We start from the raw sequence: 14,374 nt of genomic DNA, 5'->3' as shown, positions 1-14,374 counted from the left end.
GCATGCTCAGCTTACTGAAAACAAAAAAAAAAAAAAAAAAAAATACACACAGGGAGGAAATGTATACTTCCTAGGGCGGGAGCTGGCTCAGCAGTTGGGAGTGCTGGCTGTCCTTCCAGAGGACCAGGTTCGATTCCCAGCACCCACATTCTGGCCCACAGCCACCTGTAACTCCAGGTCCAGGCAATCTCACGCCAGTTGCAGTAGATCTCTGCCCTCTTCTGGACTCCATGGACAGGGTACACGTGCGATGCAGAGCTACACACAGCTACAACACCCATGCACATAAATAATTGCTTTAAATTTTTTAAGAAAATGTACACCTGTTAGAAAAGCCCAGGTCCTTTCTTGCCTTCTACCTTTGAACTAGCAGGCATGTGGTGAGAGGAATCAGTTATCCAAAACAGGTAGTGATATAAGTGTTCTGAGATTATTATACCAAAAAGTATGTATGCTAAGGCACTGAGTAAAAGAACATATTACTACTGGGCCTATAATTACAGCAAGGCATTGAAAACAATCAACAGGATGACTCAAGCTTGAAAAATACCTAAATAATAGCTGTCAAAAATAGCTTCGTGCTATAGATTATATCCTCCAAGTACTTGCTGGCTTTCATCTTGGTGGAATTTTTAAAAAAATTCAACATTAAAATTCCATGAAGAATGCATAGTTTCTGCACTACACAATAACTCAAAATAAACGATCCTCTGAAGCAACAGTCTTTATTAAGTTTGCCTGTTATATAAGGAAAATGCTGCAGTCTCTAAGTCCGTGGGGGATACAGAAAGCCAGAAAACAACTCATTAGATTTCCCTAAGACAGATTTTCAAAGACTCAACTCCAAGTTCAAAGGAATCTTTACATGTTCCCCACTCATATAAAAAAAAAGAAAGAAAGAAAAAAACAACCTCTCCAAATTTCTGTTAAATCTTGACTCCCCTGCTCCAAATGGTCTCTAAGCTGGTTGCAATCAAAAATAACTGAGTCTTTTAAAGACATCAGTTTGGGGATTCTATGACCAGAAAGCCTGATGCAGCATCCTTCTGAGACAGAGCATGGGATCAGAGCTTCAACCCCCTGGGTAATTCCACTATACAAGCTCTGCTGTAGGAAAATATCTGTGTCACTAACAATCTCTTCATTATACAAAACTATACCCTAAAAGTCACAGGGATTATAGTTGTGTTAGGAGGATAACATTCAAAACACTAATCAGGGATGCATTTAAAAATACAGCAACTTTGTCCAGCTTCACATATATTAAGTGACTAAGAAATACGCTACAATCAACACGGTACTTTAACTTGAAAAGACTGGAAATACACCTGTCAAAATAGGTTTTAGAGTTCCTTGGAGTGGCAGAAAACGAAGTAAAGTTTGGCTTGTAACAAAGAGTAAGCAATGGCAGCCAGCAAAGGACTGCACTGCAGTGCATATCTGAAACCTATTCCTAAGCAACTCAGTTCAACTGGATGCCACTCACAAACCAACCTAATACTTCCCCCACTTTCATACATCAGGAAAATACACATAAGGCTTAACTTGTTCCTTACTAAATCACTTTGGTTTTAACAGATTCACATTTCAAGTCAAATGTTTTATAAGAACTATCTCCTGAGAACTATATAAATTATAGTATTATATATAATACATATATTACATACACAAAGCTTGTGTTATGTAGCTACTAAGTATAATTTACTCTAGTACATCAAAAGCATTTTTTCAGTGTAGTATATGAGTACTGCTAGTATTTCTATCTACTTTGTGTTTAAAAGGTCACTATCTCCTGATGGGAGATGACATTCTGTAAATATGTTTCTCGTATTGGTTAATGAATAAAGCACTGTTGGCCAATAGGAAAGCAAGATGGGCGGGACTAGGAGACGAGGAGGAGAAAGGAAGAAGTAGGAGGAGAGTCAAGATGTTGGACTTGGACGGAGAGAGAAGAACGCCAGTGCCTCTCTCCGGTAAGATGAGACCACACGGAAATATTTAGGTCAACAGAAATGGGTTAACATTTAAGACAGACCTAGCTGATAAGAAACAAGTAACTGGCCAACAGCGTTATATCAAAAACAGAGTCTCTGTGTGTTATTTGGGGCTGGCGCAGCTGTGGGACCAGAACGGCCGACAGAAAAACATGCTCATAACAATCTCCCTTCAAATAAATTGTATTATTGAGGATTACAGAGACAGAGTTGAATGTACGTGGACAGCTGAGATTTCAATGAACAACAATGTGAAATGACTACAGCAGTGGTGAGACTCTTGGCTACTCTTGCAGAAGACCAAAGCTTGCCTGCCAGCACCCACAAGTGGCTCCCAAACACCTGTAACTCCAGTTCTAAGGCACCAAACAGCCCTTCTGGATTCTGCCAGCTCCTGCATGCAATGTGCATGTGTGTATACACACACACAAGATACACACAGATATACACATACATGTGCATGTAAATAAATCTATTTCTAAAAAGTAAAATAGCTGTTAAACACATGGAAAATATAGTTAATTAATTATGCTCACTTTTAGAGAAATACGTGATAAAACCATAGTATGTTTCATTTAGTATCTACTAGTTCACAAAAACTCAAAAGTGTGAGTAGGTAGACACTGGCAGATTCATACAGTTCTGGTAAGCATGCAAAATGCCACAAGACTCATATATTTATATTTATATTAGTGACATATAACAAAACTATACACACACTTACATTTTGACCTAGAAAGTCCACATCTATGAATTTACCATGAATACACCCATGAAAATACAAAAATGTCTCTATATAATGGTACTTTACATTATATTTGTAACTGCCAAATATTGGAGACCTTCTAAACTGGTTTTACACTCAAATCTTCTCCTCCAAAGAAAGCTGGCCACCCAGGGAAAAGGGTTTAGTCCAGGGTGGTAGAAAGGAACCTTTCCGAGAAGCCTGGGAGTTCTCGCTAAGCCAAGAGGTAGAGGGCAGCCGAAGCAGAGCCCGCAGTGGGAAGCAACAACAGCTGCGCAGACAGGTCTCCATCGCTGTTATTAAAGTTCTCATAAAGGCGCAATGGGAAAGCAAGGCACTCAAAAGTGCGCCCTTGGGAAGACAGCATGCGTACACATAAAAATATCTTCAAGTAAAAAAATAAAAATAATTAAGTCTATACTGTATTTCCTGCTTATGTTTTACATTAAAGTCCATTGTAAATTCAAAAACTAAATGAAATGACTGATTCCAGACTTAACTTTGGGTCAACGTAAGAAAAGCAACGTTTTCCAGAGAGGGTCATTACTCGAACAGTGGACAAGAGTGGGAGGCTTAGGAGATGGCTCAGTGGAGAAATGCGTATCACACCAGCATGGAGACAACTGCAGTCCAGATGCCAGAGCCCACATAAACACAGGCAGCTGTGGAATCTGCCTACCATGCCAGCTCTGGGTAGAAGCAGACTGCTGGGGAACGCTGGCTATGTGGGCCAGGTCAGGGGTGTCGCATGTGTTACTGAAGGGGCAACTTCCTTCCTCTCAGCTCACTGGGGCAGGCTCTCCTTGCTTCTGCCTCGCTGCACACGCCAGGTGACCGCCAGACCTCTGGCTCCCATCTCACTGTAGACTACAGATACACACCACACACTCAGCCTTTCCCAAGGCTTTCAGGGTCTGAATTCAGGTTGTCAGAATGCACAGCAAGAGATTTTAGCCACTGAGCCATCATCAGACCAAGAAATTTATTTTTAACAGGTACTATGACTAAACTATTATAATTTGATTTATTATATAGCAGATATATTCTTAGAAAACATGCACAAATATTTTGGAATAAAGCGACATAATATATCCTTAACTACCTCATAAATTGTTACACTTCTTGTGACAGTGCAGAAACAGGCATTAATTTATCCACTTACCTAAAATGATAACTAGATAAAAATATATAAAATTAACAACACTCGAGAGGCATTAGTAAATGAAACAATGACCCCTTGAAGACTACAAATCATGATCTAAGCCCTAACATTACTAAGGCTGACTTGGCTAAAAAAAAAAAGTCTAGGTCACAATTAAGCAAAACCCCAGTAATGTCCAGTTGAGAAGAGTGATTTCAGAACACAAAGGGGCCAAAATACCCCCATGGACTTATGGTCCCCAAGAGAAAAAACCAAGGACGAGGCATTATAAACAAGAGAAGGACACAAAGGAAAAATTCTGGAGACCTACAGGCTCTTCCTCAATTGCACAGGTGAGTACTGGACAGCTTTCATCAACTAGACCTAGAAAACTACCACCAAAAGAATGCAAGAAACCTCCTCAGAACTCACAGGCACACGACTCATTTTACAGTTTTATAATGACTGGACACGCTTTTGAGTATGACCATGCTATGGAGATAGAGAAGATAAAGTGATCAGAAACTAAATCAAGCGTAGTTGGACCTAACAAATACAAAAGCAAGAAGAGGGTTACACTGTCTGCATTCCAAAGCGAAACTCAAGAATATGTAAAGGCAACAAACACACATAACAAGATAAAATGCAAAGTGCATGATGCCTGGGAGCAAATCAAGGATTATTAGACAGACAATGCAGGAAAGTGCCACTAAAATTAGGAGAAAAGCTAAGCCAGCAAGGCCGGGGGGGGGGGGGGGGGCTCAGTGGCAGCATGCTTGCCTAGCATACACAAAGCTCTGGGTGTCACCCCCAGCACCGCATGGGGGAGGGGAGACCAGGAATGACATAAAAGCAGCACACAGGACAGAACAGCAGGGTAAGTAAACAGTTGCCATGACTACACCATATACATCAAGGAAGCAAAAGAAGCAAACATGATGAGTAGAAACATGGAAGACGCAAAAAGATTGAGTGAGGAGGATGCTTGTGATTTACTCATTATCAGCATGGGACCTACACATAATCATCAGGGAAACCAAGGCTATGATGAGAGAGCCCACTTGTCTCTCTAGTTCACTGTGAGTGACAGACATTTATTTTCATTCTTCAGCACGTGGCTATGGACTTTCTCCACCACTTGAATTTCAGAGACTAGCATTTTTCTACTGTGTATTCTTAGAATCGTGGCTGAGAATCGCTGAGTTGTTTACCATTCCTTTATGTTTTCTGGTCCTGCCAAAACCACCTCTTGCTTTCACCTCATGACTGAACGTTTGGCCACCTGGTTGGAGAAATTGTAGAGATTAAACATAACTTATCGCCCTCCCAAGTACGGTCTACTACAGACTTCAAAATATGGGGAGGTCTTAGGACTTTGAATATTTTTAATCAAAAAGAAATTCATGATTGGGGAAGCAGGGATTTTAATAATATTTTTACTACGTCCCTGAGAATGTGACAGAATTTATTGTGGTCACATTTAGCCCAGAGTCTCCTGGTGACCCTCTCCAGGGTCATCTCCTTACTCACCCAACTTGTTGTTTTTTTTTTTAACCAAGTCCAATTTGTGCTGCCAACTACTCTAAGGAGTGGGACCTGCCTGCAATGAGGTCTACGACCTATCAGAGATCAGACAATGAAAGAAAAGTGACTTGTTTAATGCATTTAAATATGTCTAAGCATTACACAAAGTGGAAAGGTTTCAAAGCATCACTTGATACCCCATGAATATTTACCCACTAAAAAGAAAATTTAAGGCTGGGCACGGTGGCACACACCTTTAATCTCAGAACTTGGGAGACAGAGGCAGGCATATCTCTTGTGATTTTAAGGTCAGCCAGGGAAAATGGGGTAATAAATGAAAATTAAAGGAGGTAAATGAATGAAAAGAAATGAAAGGAAGATGGAACAAAGACAAAGTGGATATTAACAAATTGAGTTATTTGGCAATTATTAAAATATACAGTGAACTGAGAGGATCTTAAAGCAGCACATAAACACTCACAGGACCCGGGAACTGGGGAGACACTTCAGGGAGAAAACACAGTGGCTGTACAAGCCTGACAGTCTGAGTACAACAAAAAAGCCAGACATGACAGCGTGTGCCTGGCATCTCGGTGTTTTAAGGCAGAAACAGGTGGATCCCAGGAGCCTGCTGCCCAGGCAGGCCAGCAGCCCGCTAGGCCCCAGCCTGGACAAGTCCCAAAGTCAGGAGACTACGGTGCAAAGCCACAGCGGACAGCACACACCCGCCTCTGGGCCCCACATGCAAGTGTACACACATCTCCACAGACACGCATACATCGTGTCTACAACATGTACAGATAAAACAGCACTAAGAGAAAATTTACAACACTCTGAGTTGACATGGGTGTGTTCATTCTAGAGCATGATCTATTTGTTCTAAGGAGAACCGTGACGCTACACAGAACAAGGGAACCCACTCTTACCTTGGACACATTACTGATATAATTCACCTGCACGGTGCTTTCTTTATCAACTTGATTACAAAGATTCTGTAAAGTATATGCATATTCTTTATCGCTTTTTATTCTCAGTGCCATAAATTTCTTCACTGTCTCCAGTAATCGTAATTCCCAGTCTTGCAACTTTAACACAGCTTCCTGCGAGTTCCTCAGGTCACTCCCAAATCCCATTGTGTAGGGCGCGGCTTGTCCTCTGGACCACACAAGTGAGCCCGCTAGTCAGCACATATCTGTGAACATAAACGTAAAAAGTCTCAATCAGAAGGACATTAGTCCTCAAAGCAAAAGTGTGGTCAATTTTTGTTTTATCAAGAGTTCATTTGTTTGGTTCTTGTTTGTTTGTTTTATGACAACTAGATGTCTTCTCCCAAAGATCAGGAAGAAACTGAGGACTCACACTATACTGCTGTTTACTGAAGGCTTCAGATCCTGCAGTGACACTGTGAATGAAAAGATGCTTAGGGAAGGGGCGGCAGAGACGCACAGTGCTAGAGTGTACACTGTTCTTCCGGAGGAGCCGAGTCGGTGGTGGCTTCACCACAGCCGGAACTCCAAATCAGAGGATCTGACACCTCTGACTCCTCAGGGACCTGCACTCCCGTGCATACACCCACACACAGGGATACACACACATTCACAAAAGTATAATTGAAGACAACAGACTAGAGAAGGAAGAAGAGAAGTGATTTCCATTTGCAGATGACACCAATTCAGTACAGAGGATCCCAGAACAGACTTAATGCGGGCATCAGAGTGAGTCTGGGAACAGATGACGGGCAGAGGAAATGTCCTCCGGGGGTCATGTGCTCCCTGTCTCCTCCCCAGCTATCAGAGCTATTCGGGAGATGGTGGAAACTCTAGATGGGGAGCCTCGCTAGGCAAGTAGATCACTGGAATGTGCTTTCTCTCTGATTCCCAGTTTCCAAGGTGAGGAGCTTCTACACACTCACACCTGCTGCCGTGAGGTCAGAAGGAAACCCTTCTTCCCTCGTGGCTTTTCTCACACATTTGATCATGCAACATGGTGCTCACTGACATGCGCAGCACAAGGTCACGGTTAAAGAGTCACCCTCAAGTCCACATGTCAGCAACCATCAGACCTCCGCAAGTGTGTGACCTCCGCAAGAGACTCTGCTGTCATCTCTACATATGTCATAATCTGTACTGAACACACTGTGTAAGTGAAAGAAATTAAGACATAAAACAATTCTATTTTACATGACAAGTCTAAAATAGGCCAATTATAAATTAGATGTGTGTTTGTCTGGGGCTGGTGAACTTGGAGAGAAACAGGGACGATACCTCTCAGGTATCGCCTTTCCTGCGGTGACGAAAGTGCAGTAATTCCATTGTGATGGCAGCACAACTCTGAGAGCTGAGTAGAAACTGCACAGTCCCGCCAGGTGAATTCTTCAGTATGGGAGGGCTAAGTTTTAGATACGGTTTGATGCATCGCTAAGGCCGTGGGATTTAATCCCGAGGAGAGGTATTGAGAAGATGGAAAATGAAGGCCACTGCAGCACTTAGCAGGAGGACCTCTGGGAGATGAGCAGGAAGAAGTAAGTTATTAGCACGGACCCCATGACTGAATCCTGAAAGTGATAGCTTCATAAGAGGGGGGCAACCCAGGAATTACCCTCCCTCCCCCCCACACACACACCCTTACTCCCTGAAATGGTCTGAACCATCTGGAGTCTCTGCAGTAAGGCCATCCCCAGATGTGGCTCATTAACCTTGAACCTCCAGACCCTAACCAAATGAGCCTGTCTTATTTATAAACCCCCTGTGTCTGTGTTACAATGTTGCTGGTGACAGAAAGTGGACTAGAATTCAAACAGTAACTCAAAACAGCAATTTAAAAATCACCAAGACATAAGTGAAGGTCAAGTATAGGCCAGCTATCATAAACCTCCCCCAGATACTCTCCTTGTTTACTGTAAATCCTGAAAACTTTAGCAGAATTTACTTTGCCCTCCATTTTGTCTTTCTGGCATCCACTCTTTCAAACCAGAATGGAGAAATGGGAGCCACGCCTCCCTTTTCCAGTACTGGGTCACCCAGACTAGAAGTCAGGGGTCTCAATGTTGTAGTAGTGGCTCTCAGTCTGCTGGTTTTGTGGTGCTAGAAACTGAACCTCAGGCCTCCCGCTTGCTGGGCAAGTGCTCCCTAAGTAACACTGAGCTACAATCTGAACACAGAATTCTGTTTCCAGTTAAGGACACCGACACCATCTAAGCTACACAGACAAAAAGAGGTTTCTCTCTCTAACTTCAGTTGCTTTATCTAAAGACAGGTCAAAAATTATTGTTCTCCAAGTAGAGAATAAATCACAGTTGTTCTCCAACGGAAAGATGTTTAATTGTATGAACTATAAAGTAACTAGGAAAAATTGAGTTGTAAAATACTCCTTGCTAATATTTCCAAAGCGGCAACCAAGATTGAATGGCCCTTGGCTGAGTGGAAACTCCAGCACTACCAAGTTACTCACCTGAGTGTCACACAGGATGACTCCAGGCCCAGAGCCCAGCCATCAGCTTTAATACAATGACTTTGGGTCTGGGTTTAGTTCAGTGGTAGAGTATTTTCTAGTATTCAGAAGCCCATGGCTCAACTCCAAGGGCCACAGTTGAAAAGACAATTGTTTGTGGGGCACAAAAACTGTCACTGACTTTTTTTGTTGTTGCTGCTATGTTTACCTGCAGCTAGAGGAAACGTACTTCTCACCCCACGGTCAGCCAAACAATAAAGAATATTTTTGAGGGAAGAAATGTTAAGACTATTTTAATTTCTAGAAAAAAAAAAAAACTAAATCTAAGATTGTGGTGATTCATTTTAGTCCTAATGTGGGATAAATACCATCTTTGCTTCTAAATGCATCTTGATAAGCATTTTTTTTTTTTTTCTGCTATCAGAAGCTACAAAAAATTGTGTGGAGCTTAGAGAACAAACGGGAAACAGAATCTGGCAGGATCTGGAAAATGCTCCAACCTGTCCTAAGTGCTTATTTATGTTTATTAATATTCTAGGTTAGAATGTATATGTACGTCTCTTTAGGAAAAAAATGGAATAAAGATATTTTTAAAGTAAGGCAACTCCATAATAAATTAACTGTCTAATTGTTGAACTGTATGACATGACAAATGCTTAAGGAATTATCACATCAATGCATGACAAAAAACCAAGGTAGGTCAACTCCATAATGAATTGTGTCTAATTGTTGGACTGTTTAATATGACAAATATTTAAGGAGTAAGTAACTATCAGACCGGTACACCACATGTAACTACCCTATTCATGAGAAACCATTCATCTATATATGACTAGTGTTTGCAGTAACAGCAAGCTGCAGTATGTGAAGTAGTTACCAGTGAACAGTGATTAAGTAGACTGCAAACCAGCCCATGATTCACCTTTTCTACCAGGCACAAGCACAGCAAGCAGAAGGAATCTGCTAGAGAGACCCAATTATAGCAAGCAATCCATACAGGAATGCGGTGTGTCAGCTCTATGACAATGTCCCTTAGACCGTGAGGAGGGAACTTTTGATGGGCTCACTGAGATGAGCAGACCCCGAGTGGTGTCCCACTGTGCACTCCGCCTGTTTAGCCTCCCTTTGCGAGAATAATGTAACCATTCTGTCTCCAATTTCCTATGTACTCGGTTTTTACAACTTAAGCTAATGCATAGCTGTAATCTTAAATTATGTGCTCTTCCATGCCCCTGACCCAGATCAATGCATGTGTGTATGTGTGTGTTAAGGCAATCATTTGCTAAAAACAGCACATAGCCAGAAACCAACAAATATCCACCATAAATGTTGGAAGCAGCCTAAGGATATTGCTTGATAACCGTGTGCTCACAATAATGTTTGTTATCTTGTTATCAACTAGTTGGGGGGGGGGTGTCAGTGACTTCATCCCTTGTAAAACTGTTACTGATTTCTGTAAAGTGTCCCTCATGCCTTTCCCATGTGAAGCTTCCTGTGCTGTTAAATAAATAGAGAACAAAGCTCTTTCTAAGGAAAGGGTCAGATACAAACATCAAATACAAACTATGGGCAGATGGGAGACACAAGGAGAGGAGCGGGGAATTCAAACTTGGGTTTACTCCTGCGTCAGATTAAAGGAAGGGGAGGTACTGTTCCTCCATGGAGCCTCTGAGGATATATTTAATGTGTTTGACTGAAGCACAGGTACTTTTGTGCTCACGGGTCTGAGGGAGACCTTCCTCATTCAGAGACTCCAGAACAGGCAGGTGGGACAGGAAGGAAGGACCAGGCTTTTGCACAAAGTACAAGCCAAGAACCCACACGCTTCCCCCATCCTGAATTGGGAGAGCAGAATGTGGTAACAAAGCCCTAGCACACTTCCCCGCCAGTGAACACACATGACTTGACCTAAGGAAACGTGTGCTGTCTTCTCAGGGAACACAAGAACATACCACTGGGAGCCCAAGAGTTATCAAATAAACCAAGGAAACCAAAACGACAGTGTTAAAAAAAAAAAAAAAGAAACAATCCAAGTGTTGCTGGAACAGGATCCCATAAAAGCAAACTAAGAGCTACAGGCTGAAAAACTGAAGGCAACTGCTTATGAAAATAAGAGGTTAAAGTGGTCCCAAAATCTAACATAATAACTAAAGTATATAGGGTTCAATCAGAAAATACACCAAGAAAATCCTAATTTTAATAGGAAAAGTTAATATTAGTATCAAGATGAATCTGGCACCAGCATAGCAAGAGTTTTAAGCAGCCACACTAAAAACACTTTAGTGCATGTCCACTCTCACAGGGAATCCAAGTTCGAGTCCTAGCACCCACCAGGTGTCAAACAATCACATTTAACTCCAGCTCCGAAGAACCAAACACCTCTGCCCTCCACGACACCTACACTTAAGTTCACATATACATATACACATAATTTAAATTTTCCTTTAAAAAATGTATATAATTTAGTGGTTATCGGTTACAAATCAGGCAGTAACAGGATGTTATACAAAAGTGTATGTATGTATGTTGTTATCAAAATAATCTTTAAAAGAAAGAAAGTCTCATGTAGCCCAGACTGAGCTTCACCTTGCTATGTAGCTGAGAATGGCCTTGGCCATCTGACCCTCCTGCCTCTGTTTGCAGAAGCATGCATACAGTATGCTCGTTATGTAGCTCTGGGGACTGAACCCTGGGCTTCATACACTAGGCAAGCATGCTACCAACTGAGCTACATCCTTACCCCAGTGTTAGTTCTTTGTAAGAAACAAGTTTATAAGGGGACATGGGAGGATGGGAGGGAGAGGGAACTGGGATCGATATGTAAAATAAGATAAAAATATAAAATAAAAATTTTTTTAAAAGAACAAGTTTATAAAAAGTGAAACTAACCTAAATTCACTAAACTGCTGGCTATTTGGATTTATTTAACCTATTTATTTGCAACTACATTATTTAATGGTCTTCAATTTGAGATTGCCTTTTCTCATTATCAATGATTAAATTAAAACTTTTAAGGAATCATTAAAAATGCTTCTTTTTGAAAATTAGCTTAATTTTCATAGAATATATCCACATATACAAAATGAAAGCAAACTGTAAAACAGATAACAGTTTCTTCGTAGGATGACAACATTCCAATGGTATTACCTTATGAACATAGAGATATATACAAGTATCTGTTCTAAAATGCAACCTGTTTCTCAATTTGGGGCGCTGTAACTGTCAACTTTTACATTCTACAAGTACAAAGGTAGAAATATTGGTTCTTGTGGCACCATGGGAGTTTGAGGCAGGAGAATAAGAAGTTCAAGGTCATCTGTCCTCAACTACATAGCAAGTCTGAGGCCAGCCTGGGGTACAAACAATGCCATGTCAAAAGGAGAGGGGAGGGGACGGGGAAAGAACCAAGAATGAAATGGATGCATGCTGCTCTTTTATTTATTTATCCTCCAGGGTCTCGCTATGTAGTCTGGCTGTCCTGGAACTCACTATGTAGACCAGGCTACTCTGAAACTCACCGAGATCCACCGGTCTCTGACTCATAAGGCTGGGATTGAAGGCATGTGCCACTATGACTGGAGAATGTGCCTGGTATATTTTAATGGCATAAAGAAAGTATTGTCTCTCAAATTAGGGGAGCTTAACTTATTTTAACACAGAAGGTTTAAAAACAACAAGTTTTTTCCCTTTATCTGACACTGCTAGAGAGACTGAGTCCAGCTCGCCATCGGAAGTTGGCAAATACGCTACTGAAGCTGTGTGACACGAGCATGTGTCAGATGAGCTTGGGTTGGTGAGATGGTTCAGGGCAGGGTTTGGGGACAGGAAGAGCACAGGAAGGAAGAAGGCAGAGTTGTCAGCCAGACTTGAAGGAAGCATGACATGTAGGAGATGAAGTGACAAGCCATGAGCCACGTGGCAGCACATGGATTAATAGAAATGGGTTAATTTGAGTTATAAGAGCTAGTTAGAAAAAAGCCTAAGCTAAGAGCAAACTTTTGTAAATACTAGTAAGTCTCCATGTGGTTATTTGGGAGCTGGCTGGCAGGACAGAGAAAGACTGGCTGCAGGTGACCATGAGGTCAGTGTCATTCACTACCAACTACTAGGCCACATCATGGACAAAATACTGATAAGTTTTCTGCTTGAAAATGATATTTCTATCTCCAAGTAAAGAGAGAGCTGTGGCCTGGCCAGCCTATCTGAGCTGCTTTAGCGGATAACAATCTCCCTGGAAGTCTAACCAAATGGAGAATGTGCATACTCCTAGTTAAACTGTTATATCATTACATCAAAAAATCTACATGAAATAGTAACATCTGCAACTGAAGAAAGCAGAACTGTTAGCAGGAATTTTTGAAGGAACTGACATAAGTCAATAGGCATTTATTGTATAACCACAAGAAATAATTATTAGAAACATAAAGGTAAATAAAACCTTAATCACAGCCTTCAAACAATTTGCAGGGAAGTAAAAGAAGTTCGCAGTAATAACAATCCAGCTGACATTCCACAGTGACTCAGCAGGTGACAAAACCGCCAAGATGAATAGGTTACAGAAGCACAGAGAGAGATGGAAGATGAGCCAGTCAGTGGGGTGCACACAAACCCCACATAGGAAGGTGTGCGCGACTGATATAACTGATGTGCTAAGAGAAGAACGAGGAAAAGGCAGCCCAGCTAAGTACAAGGCACAAAAAACATAGGCAAGAACGGAGCTGGAAGAGTACACGGGCCAGGTCCTGAGTCCATCCCTGAGGGAGGGAGGACGGCAGGAGAAAGGAAGACACAGAGGAAGGGAGCCTTCCCAACAGACCTTCCAGGGATGATAACAAGACAAGTACAGCAGTAGACTGTGTATCTTTCTACATAGGGAGTGGCTTTGGCAGAGGAAGTGCTAGGTTTGACCCTACCATCTAGCAATGATGTACTGTAATTACCCAACTCTTGAGAGTTCAGTTTTCTTTTCTTTCCAGCGGAGACAGCATATGCCTATCGTCAGAGCTTGGTGGGGGTTAAACGGGATAATTAAGGTACTTATTTTAAAAAGGCTATTACTAAAAACCATGAGAGAGCACAAAGAGAAAAGACAAAGTAGAAATGGAGGAGAGTTACTTATAAGTACAAGTTCTAATTCAATCAAAGGTACAAAGTCAGAAAAACATGAAAGCTACTTACGCATAAATGAAAACGGCATAGGAAAAGGCTTAAAAGATAACTTATGGCTTTGGGCCTCATATGCTCTAAATTCCAGATATATAGCTTATCCAGATGTCTTCAACCTTTTAGCCTGATATGATCAATTATTATGAAAGAGAGCAGCTTTCAAATCAAGGCCAAACAAATTGCCACTTCTCAAGAGATCAATTCCATCAGCAGAGTGAGCGTAGCTTCCAAAGTCCCCCGTACTTGGAAAGGGTCAGCAAAGGCACACACTGTGGAAGTGGTGACTACCAACGGGGTGAGAGAGCAGGCCATGGCAGTCCCCAGCCTCCAGAGAGCGGGACTCAGGGAAACCAA

The 14,374-nt window shown here is 41.7% G+C and overlaps 1 protein-coding gene across 3 annotated transcripts in view; it reads right to left on the bottom strand.

Moving 5' to 3' along the window:
• Positions 1-14,374, bottom strand: part of Fer (FER tyrosine kinase) — a 216,124-nt gene that overhangs the window by 188,147 nt on the left and 13,603 nt on the right. For all 3 annotated transcript variants that reach the window (XM_051190878.1, XM_051190880.1, XM_051190879.1), the window contains exon 2: positions 6,331-6,596. In XM_051190878.1, the coding sequence (XP_051046835.1) occupies positions 6,331-6,537 (207 nt within the window). In that variant the 5' untranslated portion in view covers positions 6,538-6,596. The remainder of the gene's footprint in view (positions 1-6,330; positions 6,597-14,374) is intronic.

Source organism: Phodopus roborovskii, unplaced genomic scaffold (assembly GCF_943737965.1).
Source record: "Phodopus roborovskii unplaced genomic scaffold, PHOROB, whole genome shotgun sequence".
Classification (NCBI taxonomy): domain Eukaryota; kingdom Metazoa; phylum Chordata; class Mammalia; order Rodentia; family Cricetidae; genus Phodopus; species Phodopus roborovskii.
The sequence above is the reverse complement of the archived record's forward strand: the minus strand, read 5'-3'. Positions and strand labels throughout refer to the sequence as shown.